The sequence below is a fragment of the Oryzias latipes genome, chromosome 16 (genome assembly GCF_053564925.1).
Source record: "Oryzias latipes strain Hd-rR chromosome 16, Olatipes_Hd-rR_3.1".
Lineage (NCBI taxonomy): Eukaryota > Metazoa > Chordata > Actinopteri > Beloniformes > Adrianichthyidae > Oryzias > Oryzias latipes.
Genome location: NC_136252.1, coordinates 22071277 through 22090590, shown reverse-complemented (window position 1 = coordinate 22090590; position 19314 = coordinate 22071277). Strand labels below are relative to the sequence as shown.

Here is a 19314-nt window from a genome sequence, read left to right as displayed (position 1 = left end):
CAAAGTGTAAAGGGCAAATACCAGATGCACACTTTCACTTTGCAAAGTTAAAGGAACTCCAAACGCTTTCACAGAAATCTTCAAGCTTCGGAAAATTTATGTGTTATCATGAAGGAAAACTCAACCGCAGGGGACAAGGATTAGTGAAAACTGGGCTGTTCCAAATCTGCTATTGTGTTTTGTTTGTTTCCAGTCACGATAAGGAAAGCTGGGTGTAACGTTCCAGGTTTCTGTTGAATTTCTGCAAATATTTAAATCAACATCTAAGCAAGATGGTGATTCATGAAATCAGAAAAAGACACTTAAGTTTGGGCAGACACTCATTAGCAGCCCAGTTTGTACTTTTTTAGTTGTCTTACATCCTGATCAACAGATTTTTTTCCAGAGTAAATATATTAAAAACACTGACAGGAGTATTTGTTCTTAGTAAGTGGAAGGAAGTTGTAGGGTGGTTATACACAGGAACCATTGAACCTCCACCTGATGTTTATCTTTGCTCGTTTCTTGGGGGAGACTGTGGTGATGCATGGCTGGCAACATCCAACTGCTTGTAAATAAACCGTAGGTCCTTCAGAACAGGTAAACATCAGGTTCAAGGTTTTTAAAACGTGATACTGAGGAGCAAATTTTAGCAGTGAAGAAAATTTACTTAAGCAAACTGTTTCCAAAAACCAATTCAAGAAAACTGAAGCAAGACAACAAATATAAATTTAAAGGCATTGCTGTATAGCAGGGGTCGGGAACCTTTTTGGCCAAGAGAGCCATAAACGCCACATATTTTGAAATGTAATTTCGAAAGAGCCATACAATAATGTGGTGTCCTTTTCCCACACTGAGACTTAACCTCTTTTAAGGTTCTTTATTTTGGTTAATGCTGGCTGTAACAAATGCCGTAAATTAATTCAGCAACTCCTGGATCTCTCCCGCCGAGACGAGAGCGCTTCTCCTAACTTTATATTCTCCTGCTCCCGCTCCAGCCCTCCCATTTCCCTTATTCGGCCCATAGCTGAACCCCATTGGTCCAAACTACCTAACAACAGGCTGAGCGACAGAACTGGGGGCCAATCAGATCTCTGCATGATGCGTTCATTGAACTCCAGAACTTATAACACGGCCCAACAGCCACCCAGTTAAACTCAAGCCGCGACAATATGTTTAAAACTAAATATACAAGTGAATGTGTGCATTTGATGTAATTTCAACACTTCTAAAGTACAATAAGTCTGTGGATTCTTTTTAATAATATCGTTATGCTGTTGCTAATAAATGATGAGTATTTCTCGTGGTAGTTCTGCTGATGGTCTAGTCTGGTTGATACGTGGTGAGTTTCTGCTTCATGCAGGCGTTGAGATTTTAAACGTGATCGTAGGTCTGAATGTTCTTTAGATGTGAGACAGACTGATCACATGCAGACGGGGAGCCAAACACACACTCACACGCTGCAGTGAGTGACGGGCAGCAGGTTTTACGTTTTTACAATCCCTGCGCGATTCACCTACTGGCCGTGCCCACAACCCCACCCTCACCCTCTGCTTTCTCCCTCACACATCCCGTCCCCGCTACTGCGCGCTCTTTCTCAGAGACGGGAGCGCGCAGTTTTAGGCACGGCAATTCACAGGTTTCCGGGTGGTACAACTCTGTGAAATAATAGATGATAGTAAACTGATAGTTTTCTCTCCAAGCACCGCTACTACTGCGCGCCTCTGGCATCGCATTGCGCCCGAGAAGGACTGGTCTGATGAATAAAAAAAAATTGAAGATTTGTCTGCGAGCCACATGTGACCATCAAAAGAGCCATATATGGCTCGCGAGCCATAGGTTCCCGACCCCTGCTGTATAGGCTACTTGTTATTCTGAAAAGTCAAACTATTCTGAAAATAAGTGCCAACATTTTTACAATAAAAAAAAAGAAGAAAGAAAGGCCCCCAAATCTTTATTGTGTGGATAGTTTTGCCTTCTTAGGCAGCTCTAAGTGCTAAACAGATCTTCCTGCAGCTCATAACAGTGATTCAGTCAAACAGGGTGTTCATTTGATTAAAAAATACCCAATAAAGCCAGTTAAATAATTGTTAAAGGATTAAGCAATGATCCAGAGAAAGTGTCTTTTACTGATGTAGAATGGTTTTGTTGTAAAAAGAAAAAAAGGCAGTCCAACAGCTGCTGACTTTTCCTTTTACTGTTTAATAAAGCAGATTTTAGGACCCACTGTGGTGAGAATTGTGTTTTTAAACACGTTCTTGTAGCATTTTCTCATAATGAAAGACATATATAGAGAAAAGCTCCCTGCCCCGCTCCATCCTGATGCATCCACTTGTAGACAAATAGGTCCATGTATGTCTTTGTTTTCCTCGTCTGAGCTGGCATCTGGCTAAAAACTGATATTGCTCGCCAAGTTTGTTGCACTAGTAATGTAAGGATGAGTGTGTGAGGGGTTGTAAGCTAGTGGGAGAGCGTGTAAACAGAGATCTCTCAGAAACTGGGAGGGGAAGGGGTGGCGGGGTTGTTCCACATCAATGGTCCCACCCACAACTCAGAGGTGAATTTCTAATGAACTACTGCGGCTCTGAAGAAACTAGAAAACAACACAGGCTTTTTGATTTGGTCCAAAAATGGTATTTCATAAATAATAGACCACTGGGAATGCTTTCAAGAGACCAAAAGATGGAGAGTAACTTAGTTTTCAGTCTCTTATTTTCTATTTCTTATACATTAACTAAACACAACTCACTTATAGTTGACTAAAGATTGCCTTTAAATATTTCTCATTCAATTTACTTGAAAAAATCTAAATGACTCGTTTAGATTTACCCTCTATTTACACCTTTTTGTGTATAAAAAGATGTATTTGTGTTGCGTTCCTTAAAAGCTTCATAATTTATGGCTGCTTTAATGCTCATTTGACACTTCTCCCTCACCAACACCAGATAGCTGCAGAAGCAACAAACTAAAAATGTAAAGAGGAGGTGAAACATTAAAAAGGGCAGGGAGTGTTCCTACCTTCTCTCCCTCCCCCACATATTCTCTCCATCCGTCTGTCACAGTTATCTTTGAGAGATTAAAGTGGAGACAGTGACAAAAAAGGCCGCAGGGAGCTAAATTTGGCAGTTGAGTGGTGCCTGTCTACCTCTGTATTCGACCCTGTCATTGCCTCTAATCTGTTGGAGTCATGATAGAGAAATTTTTTGGGAAAATAAATAAATGAAGACTTGAGTCTTTACACATTTGTCCAGCTCTCTGTCTCTCCGTTCGCCTCAATCACTGGCCTCCCATTGGCTTCCAACAGCCCTCTGTCCCTCTCTGAGCTCAGTGTTCAGACAGTGGAATATATGTCGTCTAAATATACTTCCCCACTATCTCTCCATCTAAACAAACTTCGACAGCGGACAGAGAAAGAGAGAGGCAGCAGGACAGGAAGAGGATATGAGAAGGGGCCTAAAAAAAAGAATATTCATGTTCTGTGCTTAAAAAACTGATGTTCTGGGGCATCAATCAGAGTCGAAGAACCAGCTGGAATATTACAGAAATTTACACCGCTCTGTAAAGTCTTAAAAGAGATGAGTTCAGCTCTAAAAGATAATCTGATGTTGAAACCAACGCCGCAGCCACCAAAGGGATGATGAGGAACTGAGTATGAAGGCTTGGGGGTTGGGCCAGCGGGAGTGGACTGAGGTAAACAGTGTGACACCGTTTACTTAGCAGAGGGGAAAAGAATTATCTCCAGCAGCGATGAAGGGACGCCAGCAAATGGGACTTTGGCTGACTTCTTTTGTCCTCGCGATAGAAAAGCCTGAGCTGCGTTTTTATGAGGTTGTTTCCCTCTCCTCCCAGCGCACTCCTCTTCACTTCAAGAAGCTTTTAAGGAGGCCGAATCAGAGCAGAGGCCAGGGACACACAGCAGATAGAGAGCATTGAAAAGAAAGTTCAAACGTGAGGCAGTGGTGGGTGAAAGGAAATCCTGTGTCCTTATGCAGACGGTTTGACTCCAGCTGATACCCCAGCATTGACTCCTGCTTCAAAAACACTGAAATCTTCCTGGAGGTCCACAACTATATTTTAGACTTCACCAACTGTGACAGAAATATGTGTTTTATTATTGATTTTTCTGGAGACGGACCAATCTATTATTCAGCTGGATGTCTGTCTTTTTTCCACCTCAAGTTACAAAAATCCAAAGACAAACAGGAAACTGAAATCTTCTGACCTGTTGTACTTTTTCTGTCACATTCCATGATAACTCAACCACTTGATTATCCCAATTTCATTTAGTCAGAACAGCTCTAACCTGTATTTGGATGGAGTGGAGATTCCTGGGGTTTTCTAATCTCTCCTAATTCCTGCGGAAATATTAGGCTATAGCTTCAGTTTATAAAAAAAAGAACCACAACAATATACACTCACCCTTTATTAAGTAGACCTTGCTAGTACTGGTTGGACCCCCTTTTGCCTTCAGAACTGCCCTAATCCTTGGTGGTTTAGATTCAACAAGGTACTGGAAACATTCCTCATACAGTTTGGTCCATATTGACATGATATCATCACTCAGTTGCTGCAGATTTGTCGGCTGCACTTCCATGATGCCAATGTCCCGTTCCACCACATCCCAAAGGTGATCTATTGGGTTCAGATCTGGTGACCGTGGAGCCCATTTGAGTCTAGTGAACTCATTGTTATGTTCAAGAAACCAGTCTGAGATGATTCCAGCTTTATGACATGGTGCCTTATTCTGCTGGAAGTAGCAATCAGAAGATGGTACACTGTAGTCATAAAGGGATGGACATGGTCAGCAACAATACTCAGGTAGGCTGTAGCATTGGAAACATGCTCAATTGGTACTAAGGGGCCCAAAGTGTGCCAAGAAAATATCCCCCACACCATGACACTGCCACCACCATCTTGAACCGTTGATATAAGGAAGGACCGATCCACGCTTTCATGCTAATGCCAAATTCTGACCTTACAATCTGAATGTATGAGCAGAAATTGAGACTCATCACACCAGACAACATTTTTTCCATCTGCTATTGTCCAGTTTTGGTGAGCCTGTATAAATTGTAGCCTCAGTTTCTTGTTCTTAGCTGACAGGAGTGACACCCGGTGTGGTCTTCTGCTGCTGTAGCCCATCTGCCTCATGGTTGGACGTGATGTGCATTCAGAGATACTCTTCTGCAGACTTCAGTTGTAACCAGTAAACATCCAAGGAATTAGATAGTCCCATACTATATATTCTTTTAGGGAAAAGTGAGGGAATTTGAACATAACCATTGTCTTTATTTGCAACAAGAAATTAAATAACTGATATTCAATCTTTGTGTTAATGAGAATTGGTGGAAGTTCCAAGACTTTATCAGTTGGAACTTCGACAAAAAAACAGAATCCAGCAGAAAAATCAAAGATGCAAGCTCTGGGAAAACATACATGCAAAATTCTTGAGAAGAAAAATCCAACACATATGTTAGTTTGATGTACAAGTTAAAAGCGTGACATTTGTTTTCAACATTTAACTCTTTCCAGATGTTCAGCAGCCGCAACTGCAAAATACTGATTTCTAAGTTGGGAGACAATAGTTCCCGTGTTTGGAAATCTTTGGCTTCACCCAACATTGGAACTGAACCCAGAATGTCTAAATTTTAGGGTGGACAATGGCACGTAAAGCCACAGAGATGGTAAAAAGGGCAAAGAAGGCTGTTTGTTTAACAGATAATTGCCTGTTTCCTTGTTGAGCAGGTAGCTTAAAGTTGGTTTCAGACTATATTATGTGAAACGTTGTTTTTAAAAAAAAAACAACAATGAAAAAGTAGGCAGACAGCTGATAAAACAAAAGCAAATATATCTTGGATTCTTAAATCTTTTTTTTTTTCAGTGTAAAAATACAATTACTGTGCACCTTTGCTTGAATTTTGTTTTTCTTCTTTGAATCCTATGGAAGCCGTCCAGAAAACCTTGCTTTTTACATTTTTTTTGTGCCACCTGTGCAGCTGCAGCTGGGCCAACTTTCTCAAATGACGATGACGTTGGACATTATTTTTAACTGATAACATCAGCAAAATGTCCGCCTGGGCAACAATTAGTTCTCAACTAACCTATAAATTGATCAGTTATTCTGGTTCAATAAGTTCACTGACAAACTCCTTTGTCTTCCTAAGGATTTTCGAAAAAAGAAAAAAGTTTATTCTTCATTGTTTGGGCGGCCGTGGTGCAGCGATAGGGCAGTCGACCCATGATCGTAATATTGCAGGTTCTATTCCCGCCTTGCACACCCATGTGTCGAAGTGTCCTTGGGCAAGACACTGAACCTGCCCCTGGTGGTAGGTTGGTGCCAGTGGTGTGTGAATGTATGTGTGACTGGGTCTGTGACTGTAAAATTCTTTGGGCCTTGTAGGTAGAAAAGCGCTATATAAGTATACGCCATTTACCATTTGTTGTCCTTATTACAACATAACGAAATTTGTGATAACGACATCTAGTTTTGACAAGAATGTTTTCTCAGGATAACTAGATGGTAGATAGTAGACTATGAGAATAGAGGGGGAAAAAGCAACGTAGGAGATTTCTGGCATTTTCTCATGATACCGTGATAGCAGATGTTGTTATCACAAGAAAACGGGTGAAAAAACAATGTAAGACGTTTGCTGTGTTTTGTCATGATAATGAAAAAGTAGATGGTGTTATCAAAAGAAAATGGGCAAACTAAAACTACAAAGAAGGTTGTTGGCGTTTTCTTGTGGTAATGTAGATGTCATTAACATGATGGTCAATGGTCAATCCAAAGCAAGGAAGGTAGGCTATTCCCGAAGTTTTTTCGCAATAACTTGATAGTAGATGTTCTTAAGGAAAAAAATGGAAAAAAACAAAGTAAGATAGGCCGTTCTTGGCTTCCAGATATTAGCTTTGTGGAGTGTATACTTTAACCAGTGTAGTGAACATGTTTTGTTTAGGATAGAAGAAATTCTCAGTGTTCTGGAGTTGCTGCAGTACTGAGAAACTTCATCCATATGATCCTGTAATACCAAATGATCAGGCAGACGGATAAACAAACAGGCACGGTGAATTATTTTCTCCCACGTGATCTACTTAGATTTTCATCTCGAGTAAGCAGGCTTGTACATAAACCCTGTGTGATATCATCTCACAGCTGTGCATGACTCTTTTCCTCCCCTCCCATTTTCCCTGATTTTCCTTGTCTAGTCAAATTCCTCAAATATACACAAGTTCTTTCCAGCTCTCCTCTCTTTATATCTGAATAGTTAAACAGGCACAACCGCAGCTAACCTTTTAAAAACATCAAAAACAAAAACTAAACAAACGCATGTAACGCCCAGCTCTCGCATGTGGACAGAGAAAGCTTTGCCTATGATGGACATGTAACAAAACACTTGCATCTCATCACCTATCACCCCCTCCTCCCTTTTAAGGAGGAATCTGTATGCTGAAAGTTGGGAGGAGAAGCTTGGCAAGAGAAGAGATGTTGGACACAAGAAAATAAAAAGAGAAATTCTGAGTTGCAGCCATTCTCCTTCTGCCTGCACCCTTAATGCAGGTCTGCTCCAGTGACAGACAGGTAATCATAGAGGGGTAGGCATGCAGTGGAGGACTGCCAACACACTAACTCCAGAAATAACTCTGCTTCTTGGCTACGCCATCTAAAACTGCCCATAAACCTGTTACCATTGAAGAATGTTGCAGCAGAATTGTGGACTACTGTGCAAGTGTGTTCACTCACCCTCAGTGAAAGGCTCCCAATTGTAGAAGCGACCCATGAACTCTTGGGTGTTAAAGGCCGCACACTGCTCTGCTCTGGAGTCCAGCGCACCTCCTCCGCACACCTGGAGGACAAAAACAGTAATTCACAAGGAGAAAAGTCTTAAACTCTGTGCAGCACTTTGAAGTCATATCAGCAGCTGTTTCAGTCCAGGTCCCAGGAGAACGGAGGGTGGGGTGCAGCGAGAGGAAGGCGAGAAAAAAAAACAGCTAATAACGACGGGTGAATTAACTTGAGGTATAGAGAAAACCCTCCATGTCTGTACACACAAGCCAGCACACACCGAGTCTCAATGCTGCTCCAGGCAGAAGCCAGTGAATTGGAAACATATGGAAATGATAGATTTTTTGGAAGCAACTGCTCACATAAATTTACTGACTTTCAGTGCATGACCAAAGAATGCAAGTGACTGTGTGAGCACGTGTACGGGCGCGTGCGCATTCACGTAGGAGCAAATGCTGCTCGTCCAAGAAGAGTCCTCATGGAGCCGTTGAGGGAAGAGCTTCAGGCTTTTGAAACGACTGCCGAAACTACGGGCTGGCACACCTCCAACACTCAATGTAGCTCGTGGATTTTGTAACTTTTCAGCATGCGCTGAACACAATGCGTAGGTGAAAAAGGAAAATCATCTCTTTAGTTCACATTTAAGAAAAAAAAGACATAAAAAACATTAAATAGATCCCAGATTTAACTGTAAGATAACCTCACCTCATGATGCAAGAGACTGTCAGACCATCTTTAGGAGCATGAAGTTAGAAAATGGGTCTCTCTGAGGCTGTTCCAAACAGTGCTCCTGCATTTTGCACTACTTATGTTAAATAAAACAGAGGCACAGTATAAAATGTTCTTGTTAAAAAGAGATTTTTTGAGATACGCTGACAGCCTTTTTATTGAACTATATCAGTTCCTCACTGTATTTCTGAGAGGCTTCACTTTTTGTTGTTTGTTAACAGAATTTGCTTACAAGTCTTTCAGTGGCATACATTGGATAATGTTACTGGAGGCTTTTACACAATCCACAATTTATATAACGCTTTTCCTCCTTGTTTAAAGGCCCAAAGCGCTTGAAGCTACGTTCACACCTCCCTCAGCAAGGCACGTTATAGCAACCACTTCCTATAAAAAGTTGATGTAAATGCGCATTTTGGGCTTCCCCGTTCAAAACTCTTGCGTTCACAAGTCTACAACCGTGTTCAGGCTCCACGGACAAAACATGCGTCAATTCAATTGCAATTCAACCAGGTAAAATTTGACCAATCATACAAATTCTTGTTCTTGAACATTCGTCACATTCCTGGTGTACGTAAACACAGCTTTACACCAGGTTTTATTGGGTGGTTTTATTTATTTTTATTTAATTTATTGATTTTATGCTGTTTGTTGTATTGTTTTTATTCTGCATTGTTAAGCACTTTGGTCAGCTTCTGCTGTTTTAAAAGTGCTTTATAAATAAAGTTGACTTGACTTGACTTGACTACAGTCACAGTCCCATTCACCCATGCAAACATACATTCACACACTGATGCCGGCTCCACTGCCTACCTCTGATGCCAACCTATAACCACCAGGAACAGTGTGGAGGTAGCCAAGAGGAGGTACTGGACCAGACATGTCTCTAACCCTCATACTGCCCCCACCTTGTTTTCCATGGGTCCTTAGAAAATTGTTTTCCCAGAGAGTGTTTTGAACTGCATTGACTGTGAGTCAGTAGTCCTTGTTTTCAACTGACATCCCTTGTGTGTATATCTATATATTAACATTTTAAACATGGATAATTGTTTTGTTAATTTAGTCATTTTCTCCCCTTTTTATTGAAAGGTTTAAAGCTCGGAAAAGTTTCTCTTACTGCATAGAAATTCTTCATCAGGTATACCGTGGGAAGCCAGAAACCTTCTGCCTGGCGAGATTAAAGCCCTCTGGTACACAGCTGGCAGCATCAACAAACACACGCATACACCAACACACAGACAGACCCACTGGCATACCACACACAAGGATCTCAGATTTCTTTGCAACTAAAGCCCCTGTCAGCTCTACAATTTTCGTGTCTTTTCTCCGTCTTTTTGTTCCTCGTTTTTTTAGACTGAGCTGCTCTTTGCTCACAGCTGTTGCTAAACAGCTGGACATTTTTTAGCTATTCATGTAGGGAGACAACAGCAAGCGAATCATTGAGCTCATATACCCACACTCCAGCACAGGGCGACGGTTCCCATGTGAACAAGCCTCTGTGACTGAGTGTAACTAAAAGACTCTCATGGATTAAAAAACTCCGATTGTGCACTGTCTGGCACTGGTCTCCCTGGATTCTTTACCTTCACGGCTTGTCAGTGTGTAAGTGCATGTTGAAATGGATCTGGCTATTACATAAAAAGCACTAAAACGGATCTCATTGATTGTTTTGGTTCTATGAAAACACGAAACCAGCTTGTAAATAATGTGTGTTACAGTTTGCTCATGTTGCACATGCTTGAAACTGAAGGTCCTTTCAATGCTTTTTTGTCTCTGTAGGTGAAACATTACTGTCCGTAAGCCCTGTATATAATAGTGTGTTTGGCTAAATTCAGTAGTATCAGCAGGTCCTTGAAGGTCAGCATGTATCCGTACAATATTTTCGCAGAATGGTGTAAATCTGTCCTGACTTCAGTGTGAAATAAGGTTGGGAATAGTTGTAAATCTTTCTGCTGCACATAAACATGTTGACCTCCCTTTAAAACTGGATCCTGGTTTCCGGACATTAGTACGTGTGCACTTGTAAGAACATAAACAACAACGAGAGAACAAATTTAAGCAGAAACGTGGATGCGTGAGGATAGGCTGAGGAGACGCAGAATGGATGCGAGCGGAAGGAAAGAATGCAAGAAGCAGTCAAATGTTTGCATTCATGAGTATGACCCACAGGAGCGCTAAAGTGTGAGTGGATTTGCCTCCCTGGAGATTTTAAAGCATGTTAAAACATTGGGAGGCTAATGGACTAAGTCGAGACGTAAGGGAGGGGAGGTGAAGAGTAAAAAGAGACGAGAAAAGACATGCTCACCAGTGTTTCATGGTTCTGGAAGAGAATTAAGGTGTTTTTGTAAGTACTTGCATACTGTGCGTCTAAGGTGAGGGGTCTCCATAACATGAACAGAGAACAGGAAAAATGGAGGGAAAACACACTCACTGAGTCAAACAAAACAACAATAATAATGTCTGGCGAGCACAAAGTCTCATTTTCAGATTCAATTTGGTGGTTTTTGCAATAGATGTAGGTAAGTTGGACATAAAAATAGGTTTTATAAAATTGAAAATGCAGTTTTACTTACAACTTTGGGAGGAAATTACAATGTTTCTTCATGAATTTGACCTCAACTTTAATTGGATTTTTCCACAAATGTTTCTTAGTAATTTATCTAAGAAATAATTCCGTTTACATATTCAAGAATGGGGTGTGAGTGAACACTGTCAAAACTAGATCTCTGACGTCTTTGTCGCAGCTCATGGGAAAAAAACTTCTACGAAAAAGTTGTTGATCCTTATCAGAAACATCCATTTTGCTTAAAATCTGCTTTGAAGCTTTTTAAAAAAGAAGCAGAGAGGAAAACATTTTCAGGGAAATGCAGGAACCGTTTATTGCTAATGTGTTTGCCCAGGGAAAAGCTGGCATGACTGGCCATTCTGTTCACTGCAAACTCATTCACCATGCGAGCCCATGCCTGCACATTTGACCGTATCACCTCAGTTCCTTTAAAGAGGTCATTCCTCTAGGATTACTGCAGCACTTCCAGACAAAACAAGTGACCGTTGGCCCCAGCAGCCATAACTCAACAAGCAGCAGGACTAATCACTGTGTGCTTGACTCAAATCCATGACATGCTCGTGTAGTTTCAGTGATTAACATTCTGTGGCCAATGCTGAGCTGGAAGCCATGAGCCTGTAAGTTGCAGGAAACCACCTTGCTGCTTTTGTTGCCACCAGTTGAAGGTTAGGGGCTCTCTAAAGAAAACGATGGGGGAATGATTTCTTACTAAATAAGTGTAGGCTAAATTTACAAAAACACAAGCTCAATAAATGATAAAAAATGAACTTTTAGCAGCTTTTCATCTCATCCCATAAAAAAAGAGTCTTTAATAATAAGATAGGCCTTCTTCAGTCTGAATATTTTTTGATTGTAGATTCCAAAAACCCGAATACATCTGTTGAAGGGGCTCGAGCTGGGTGCATTGACACTTACTGGTTCAATACCTTTCAAGTCACCCAGCAGAAGAAAAACTGCTTCCTTCATCTGAGTGCAGTATTTGAAACCTGGATCTAAAAGCCATGTTAGGAAAAGTTTGGCAAACAGTGACTAATTCAAGATTTTAGTATTTTGTCTGATGCACTAACTAGCTGTTGTCCTGCAATGTAGGTTTCACAAAAAAAAAAAAATGAAAGAATGGTAACCTGTCCAGGTGGAACCTAGCTCTTTTCCTGCGACAGCTGCAATAAACTCCAGCCCACCATGACTCTCAACATGACATAAAACTGTAAAAATCTGAGCCACGTAGATAGTTTGTACAGTTTATGTGAGTCACATGTTGTTGGCTTAAATGTTTATCTATGTTTCTGATTTTGCGGCACATCTGGTGCTAAGCTGCTTCTAATTCATTGAAAGTGAGTGCTAAGAAGTTTAAGGAGAATAGAACGGCGCTCTCCAGCATAAAGCTGTTCAGCCTCTTGGAAAATTATTTTAGGAAGATAAATATGACCATCGGTGCTTCTCCAATGTCCATCTGTTTTACATCAGGCCATTTAGTTTGGATTTAGTTGACGATGGAAAAAGAAAAACATTTAGAATAATGGCTGGGGATCGAATGAGACATCTGTGCATCACAGTGAATAGTAGCCTTAAACTAATAGGGCTAAGAACATCCAAAGGACAGAACCAGACTAATTCAGAGGGACACTTCTTGCATTTGTGGAGATTAAATCACAAAGCAACATTGTGTCCCTAGTTATCAGTAAGATAAGTTAAACACTGGCTATGTGGCAAGCATGAGTCTCGCGTTTAAGTCATTTATTGTATAGCTCCAGCATTAAAAGACATCCCTACACCCAAAACTATGGTTATAAATCTCCAATCAGATAGTAAGGGATCAGTTTCTTTTATTGACTTCAGATGTGCCTTGGTAAAGTAGGATGTAGTGTTAATTCAAACTTCAGGAGGCCAGATGCATTATGAAAAACATCTCTAATGTAATGCTTTTTCAGCAGTGTAGTGGTTAACACTCCTGCCTCACAGTGAGAAGACCCTGGTTCAAACCATATTATGTGTAGTCTGTATGTTCTCACTGGAAATGCATGCATTCTGTCTGGGCACTTTCCTTAGTCCAGAAATGGGCTTCATAGGTTTAATTCAATTCAATTCAATTTTATTTGTATAGCCCAAATTCACAACAACAGTCGTCTCAATGGGCTTCGTATCGGTAATTTACAACTTATTAGTTAATATAGTTGTGAATGGTTGTTTAGCCCTATGACAAACTGGTCACCTGTCCAGGTTTGCTGTACAAACATCCCTGAAGTTCTGCAGTGTTTAAAGTACTCATGTCAGTCATTTTCACTCATGCTACGTTTAAATAACCTTTCCTTTTCTGGCTCTGTCCCTCAGTTGAAACTACAGTAGGTTATGATGCTGCCTTTGGCTGGTGATAAAAATGCATCAGCAAGTTGTTGAAAAACTGTACCCAATAAAGAGGAAATTAGTTGTTCCTCTTGCATTACAGCTGCATTCAAGAATTTCTGGAGAAGGTTAATCCGTTTTACTGAGTGTTTTTTATGAGCGTGTTATTTACACAGCAGTTTACAGTCCTGCTTTTGTTTATGTGGAAGCAAGTTTTCTCATGTCCTCTTGCAGATTGGTAATGGAGGCGCTGAAGCTGTTCTGTATTTAAGCAATTCTCATGTGTCTCCTCTTTTCACTTTAGATGCCAGAGTTAGTCATGTACTTGAAGCATTTCTGAGCCTCTCCCAAATACATCTAAATTGATTTTATTTTCAGAAAAATACTAATATAAAAATATTTGCCCCATTTAGTCTACAAACAAATGGTGTTATGCGTGAGATGAGGTTGAAAACTGCTGACATTCAACAAAAGAGCATTGAGGAGTGACAGAAAACAGGCCGAAAGGAAATTACAGGGGAACGTCGAAGCAGGCGGGAGCCCTTGTGAGCAGGCTGAAGGAGCAGTAGCTGTTTTTTGTAGGAAAACAGGTACCTCTGCTTGTTAAGAAAACTTCAACAAAGAAAGAACGGCTGAGTTTGAATGAGTCCACGTGGATCTGGTGTATGGAAGTGTGTGCGCCTCCCGCAGCCTAACACATCTGGACCTGCACAACACCAGATGAACCCAACAGTGAGTTTAACAGTGTTTGGAGCTGAGGAACATGGCTCTAAACTTATAGTCCTAATAATATACTTGCTGTGTACCACCATCAGTGTAATGACAGACTGTCATTGGATCAGATCATCTGAGTTTACAGCTATCAACTTAATGTCCAGCTGGGACATGGCATGTTCTGTCAATAGAACAAACAAACTCCAGGCTGAATAACTCACTTCCACAGAGGATCCTGCTGTGGCACAGGAACAAATTAGCATGAAATTCTTTAAAGTGTGCCGATCCGATATAAACAGAGGCAGCAGTTTTCCTCTCAGTTTGCTTGCAGATATCTCAACTACCACAAATTAAGAGGCAGGAACACGTTAGGAAGTGGAACACAGAGTTTTACTAAAGATCAACAAAAAAACAATACCGTACTTAAAAGACGAACATTCTTTTACTTTCTTAAATTGGTTTCTTCACTGTTTTTCTCAACAGAAATGAACATTTTGAGGTTTTTTTTAAATTATAATATTTTAAGTATTGTTTTTGAAGTTGGTGGGAAAAATTGTATTGCAGCCACAAGTTGGTGAAGAATGTCACAAGATCACTAACACTTCAATAGGGCCATGTGTTGTATCCGTTAAGCAAAGCCACAGAGTGTAAGATGTGCTCCTACAAAACATGACAAAAAAGTCTTTTTAAAGACCCACTCCAAATTAAAATGGTGTTTATAACATGTTAGTTGCATTTTTCTCATGATTAAGGACATTTATAAAGAAGAGTATTACTTAATTTCGATCGTGAATCAGGAGCAGATGAAAAAATGCTGTTGGAAAAAGTTTATGGCTTTGGCGTAGATGCTACAATCGGTGGGCCACAAGCTTCCTGTTATGCTTCATGCGAACCGATCCTCTTACAGACAAATAAATCCAGGTACCTTTTTGTTTTCCTCGTCTGTTCGGAGAGGACTTAAAGCAGGGAAAACATAGAGAAAATGAATCATTTTTTGGAAAAACAGAATCCTAAACTCATCACTGCTGACAAGCCTGCTGTCATCTCTAGGAAAATTCAGCTAAAGTGGATTATGAATCCAAAAATACTATCATTCCAATCTTAAAGAAGTTAATTACTTTGCCTAAATAAAAATGAAATTATTTGTGAAACTTGAAAGTGACATTTGGATCCATGAGTGGTACCTAAACCAACAGAAAGATGCCTTCATTATAAAATCCAACCTTTTCTGTTCTGTTTTATTAGCTTCTCCTGATCCAGTTCTGTTTTAACGTCTAAATTTTCTCTCAATAAGGTAAAACACTATTTAACTCCATCTTAGTATACAATGTTATGAACTGATTAGAAGTTCTTTTCCCTTTAAAGCTGAGCTCCATCACTTTCCCCCTCATTAAAATCTCACTTTCCACCATGCTGTGTCACAATGAGTTCAGCTCAAGCCAAGATGACGAAAACGAAAGCCTCTGGTTTACATGAACCGTCCAGAGAAAGAAAAGGTTCGTCAGAACGTGTAGCCCCCCTCTGAGCCCAGAACTCCAAGAAGAGGACAGTTCATTCTTGCAGATCTCCACTGATGGAGAATATAAGAAGACAGCCTCAAACCATTTTTAACTTCTTCTAGCTTTACATAGAGAGCTGTGTGGTGGAGCAGTGGTTTGCACCCTCGGGTCACAGCCGACCCTGGTTCAAATCCCACGCATGTGTGGGTTTTCTCCAGGCACACCCACACTCCAGAAACATGCTTTGTAGCTTAATTGGGGTCACTAAATTGTGCCTAGGTGTGCATTATGAAAGTGTGTGACCTTACAACAGACTGGCGACCTGTTCAGGGTGTACCTTGCCTTCACCCAACAGTAACTGGGGATAGGCTGCAGCAGCCTCATGGTTGGATGGATTCACATGTTTGTAGAGAAATAAAATAAAAACTGCAGCAAAATGAATAGCTGTATTTAAAAAAAAACGTTGTTGAAACAACATTAAGTGTGCTTCAGGTACCCAAATTAAGAAAGAAAACCCAAAGCAGTAGAAAAAGATGATTTCCACCTCCATTCCCCCATTTCTAATGCTATCTGCCTTAAGAGGCCACCTTAAATCCACCTTCCATGACTTTCTGTCCCTGTTAGCAATTTGGGGGCACATGTTTATTCTGAAGATGGGAGGGTAGGGGGGTGGGGTTGAAATGAGAGCCTCAACATCCAAAGAAACACAGTCTGAAAGTTTTTAGAAAGAAAACGTCTGTTCTTCTTTGTGCGCGCCGGACATATTCCTCTCAAATTCCACCTTTCCTGCACATCTCGCTCTGAGAGAATAACTTCTCCCGTTGTCACAGACCTCATGTGCTCGCTCTCGCACAAACACACACTTTTCCACAAACCTTTCTGCAACACAAGCCGTCTTTTGTTTTTCCTTCAGGAGCCTGACTTCTCCTTCACATCTCCTCTGATGAAGCTGCAGGCCTACTCTCTTTTGCTACCTGATTCTCAGGGGCAAGAATCACAAAAATGATCAACACAAAAACATTAAAATGTCCTGCAGGCACCATTTTACTGTCTGATATGTGGGCTGCAAATTTTTTTGTGTTTCTGTTAAATTGGATTATTATTAAGTTAATTAAGAGATGTCAAACAGTGTTGACACGTTTACCATCGGACAAAGTGGAGTTGCCTCTTAGAACGGGCAAAGAGATACTTTATCAATCAAAAAAATTGAAAAAAAACATAAACTTTAATGAACCCTCTGATGAAAATTGTGTTTTTGCTGTTTTTAACATGTTCTTGAGGTATTTTTCTAATGATGATGACATTTAAAGAAAAAATTAAGCTTAATTTTACATTTCTAGGTTTCTTTATTCAAATCGTAAAAGAGGAGCAGAGAAAAAATGAAGTTTGTAATAGATTGTTCCGCCAACAACTCAGAAGAGGGTTTCTGATGAACTACTGCAGCTATGCAAAAACTTTGTTCTAGAAAATGACACAGGTGTTTTTTTGTGGCTTCATATAGCATAAAATGACCACTGGGAACGCTTTGAAAACAGATAAAAAGAGGATCGGAGTGAAAATTTACTAATCGTACAGGCTTTTTAGAAACCTTCTCATGCAGGTTTTATTATTTCTTTTTACCAAAGAAAGATAAAAGCTGTTTATTATTACAGAAATTGGATTTAAGTAAAGTTATCAAGTAAGGAGAAAATCACAGAAACTACAGTTTTTAGAGTTAGAAGCAGCTAAAATAGATGCTAACTAATGCATTTGTAAAAATCCAGATTAGACCCGCTGACCAGATCCACTTCAGATCACCAAACCGTCAGTAAATTTCAAGAATGGATACAAAAATGACTTCAAACGCTTGTTTTATCTGCAGATCTAAATCTGCGGCTGAAGAAACCATTAAGGATTTGATGCATGCAAAGGCGCTGAACCATGGCGTTTCAGTCGCACCCAGCTGACGTTTTAAAAGGGTTATCTCAGATAAATTCATCTACATGTGGAATTTAACAAAAAATGCTTGTTTTGATGTCAGCACTTCTTTAACCGCGTTTATGCTTTTCATGGTTTTGAAGCTTAACCCCTAAGTTTTATGCACACATTGAAGTCGAAACTCCACTAAACTGCTTTTTCTGGGGTAAAAATGGATTTGATTCTATTCTAAACTTACCGGTATGTTTGATTTTTAAATCACAGTTTTAAGGATTTTAGGGCACAAAGATGAATAACTCCTCCCTCTTAGATCTGATTTTAATCAGCCTCCATCACTATGTCCCTCATGACTTGATCTCTCCCCTTGCCTTTTCAACACCCCCACCACCCCCCACTTGTGTGTGCAGATTTTCTAAAAACAGTGCTCTCTTTCACTGCAGCTCCACTGCGTAACTTCCTCAACCACCGTGAGCTTATTTACACACATTTCCAACACATGCATGCCCACATTCACCTTAGCCCCCATTTCCTCTGTCCCTCTACTGGTTCCCCATTGCTCTAATGCAACAGTAAAAAATACACAGCCAATCACACTTGTGATGGGCCTCAAGCACGCAGTGGTATGACAAACACACCTAATAGATAATAGGATGTGTCACACTCAGTCTCCCTCACTCCCTTAATTGCTTGCACGAATATTGAGCGCATGCAAGCCTGGGCGAAGTCCTGCATTCACTTGAAACCCATTTGGAAGAAACCAGGACTCCGCTGCAGACACAAACAAGCTAAAACAGAGGCTCACAGTTAGTAAATATGTAACCCAGTGAGTCAGCATCAGTCATCACAGGACTGCTATTAGCCCTGCTGGCACACACGGGGCTTGTGTCCTGCCAAATCGGCTTTGACATGAGGGAGCGGTGTCAGACGCAGGAAAGAAGAGGAGAAGGAAAAACAACAAGGGGTGCCGCCACATTATCTAGAGGGAAGAGTCGAGGGCCCAAAAGTGTCAGCCTGACTGCGACTGAGTGTCTACTTCATGGGAGCAAGATGTAGCCGTGTGGAAACGGAGGTGAGGGGAGATTTTAAAACCCAGTCTTATCAGCTCCCCTTACGCTCCCACTCCAGATAGACCTGCAGTGAGTGGAAAAAATAACCTGCTCACATGTCACTTTGAGTATTTTTGTCTTCCATACTTAAATTCTCTTTCTATTCGGGGACTTCATGCATACTGAACGACCTTACTTCTTAGAGAAATGATGGCCGTTTCAACATAAACATGCTAGGTATGATAAGTGCAGCTGTGCAAGGATGTAATCAGATTAAATCTTGTCAAAACTTTAAATTAGAGGATGTCTAATCAGAAAGGAATGCATATGATAGCAGGCCAGCGTAATAGTGATAGACATCAAATCTCCTGCAGAAGTCTGTGGTTGGAACAAGGTGGTGCAAAGATTTGCAGGAAAAAAAACAAAGTTTGAGTTTGGCTCTTTGTGTCCCCACTATTCTGAAATATCAACAATTCTCAGATTTCAGAGGTTGAAAGATTGTGATGGATGGAAGTTGGAAGAAATATGTAGAACACACAAACATCCATGTTGTTATCAAGATAATTAACTATAAAACCACAGGTAGCAGCAAAGTAAGATAAAAAAAATCAAAAATAAAAAGAAGTTCCCTCCTTCCAGCTCCATCTATAAATTCAAACACAGTTTGTACATTTTTATCATATTTTCCCACTTAGAAATTTAAGTTGGTGCTAGTTTGAAGTAATCCAGAAGAAATCCTTT

General features: G+C 40.5%; 1 protein-coding gene across 1 annotated transcript in view; it reads right to left on the bottom strand.

Moving 5' to 3' along the window:
* The window catches only part of adamtsl4 (ADAMTS-like 4), a 39088-nt gene that overhangs the window by 11106 nt on the left and 8668 nt on the right, over nt 1-19314 (bottom strand). Inside the window, exon 5 of the mRNA XM_011485327.4 lies at nt 7721-7823. Within this exon, the coding sequence (XP_011483629.1) occupies nt 7721-7823 (103 nt within the window). The remainder of the gene's footprint in view (nt 1-7720; nt 7824-19314) is intronic.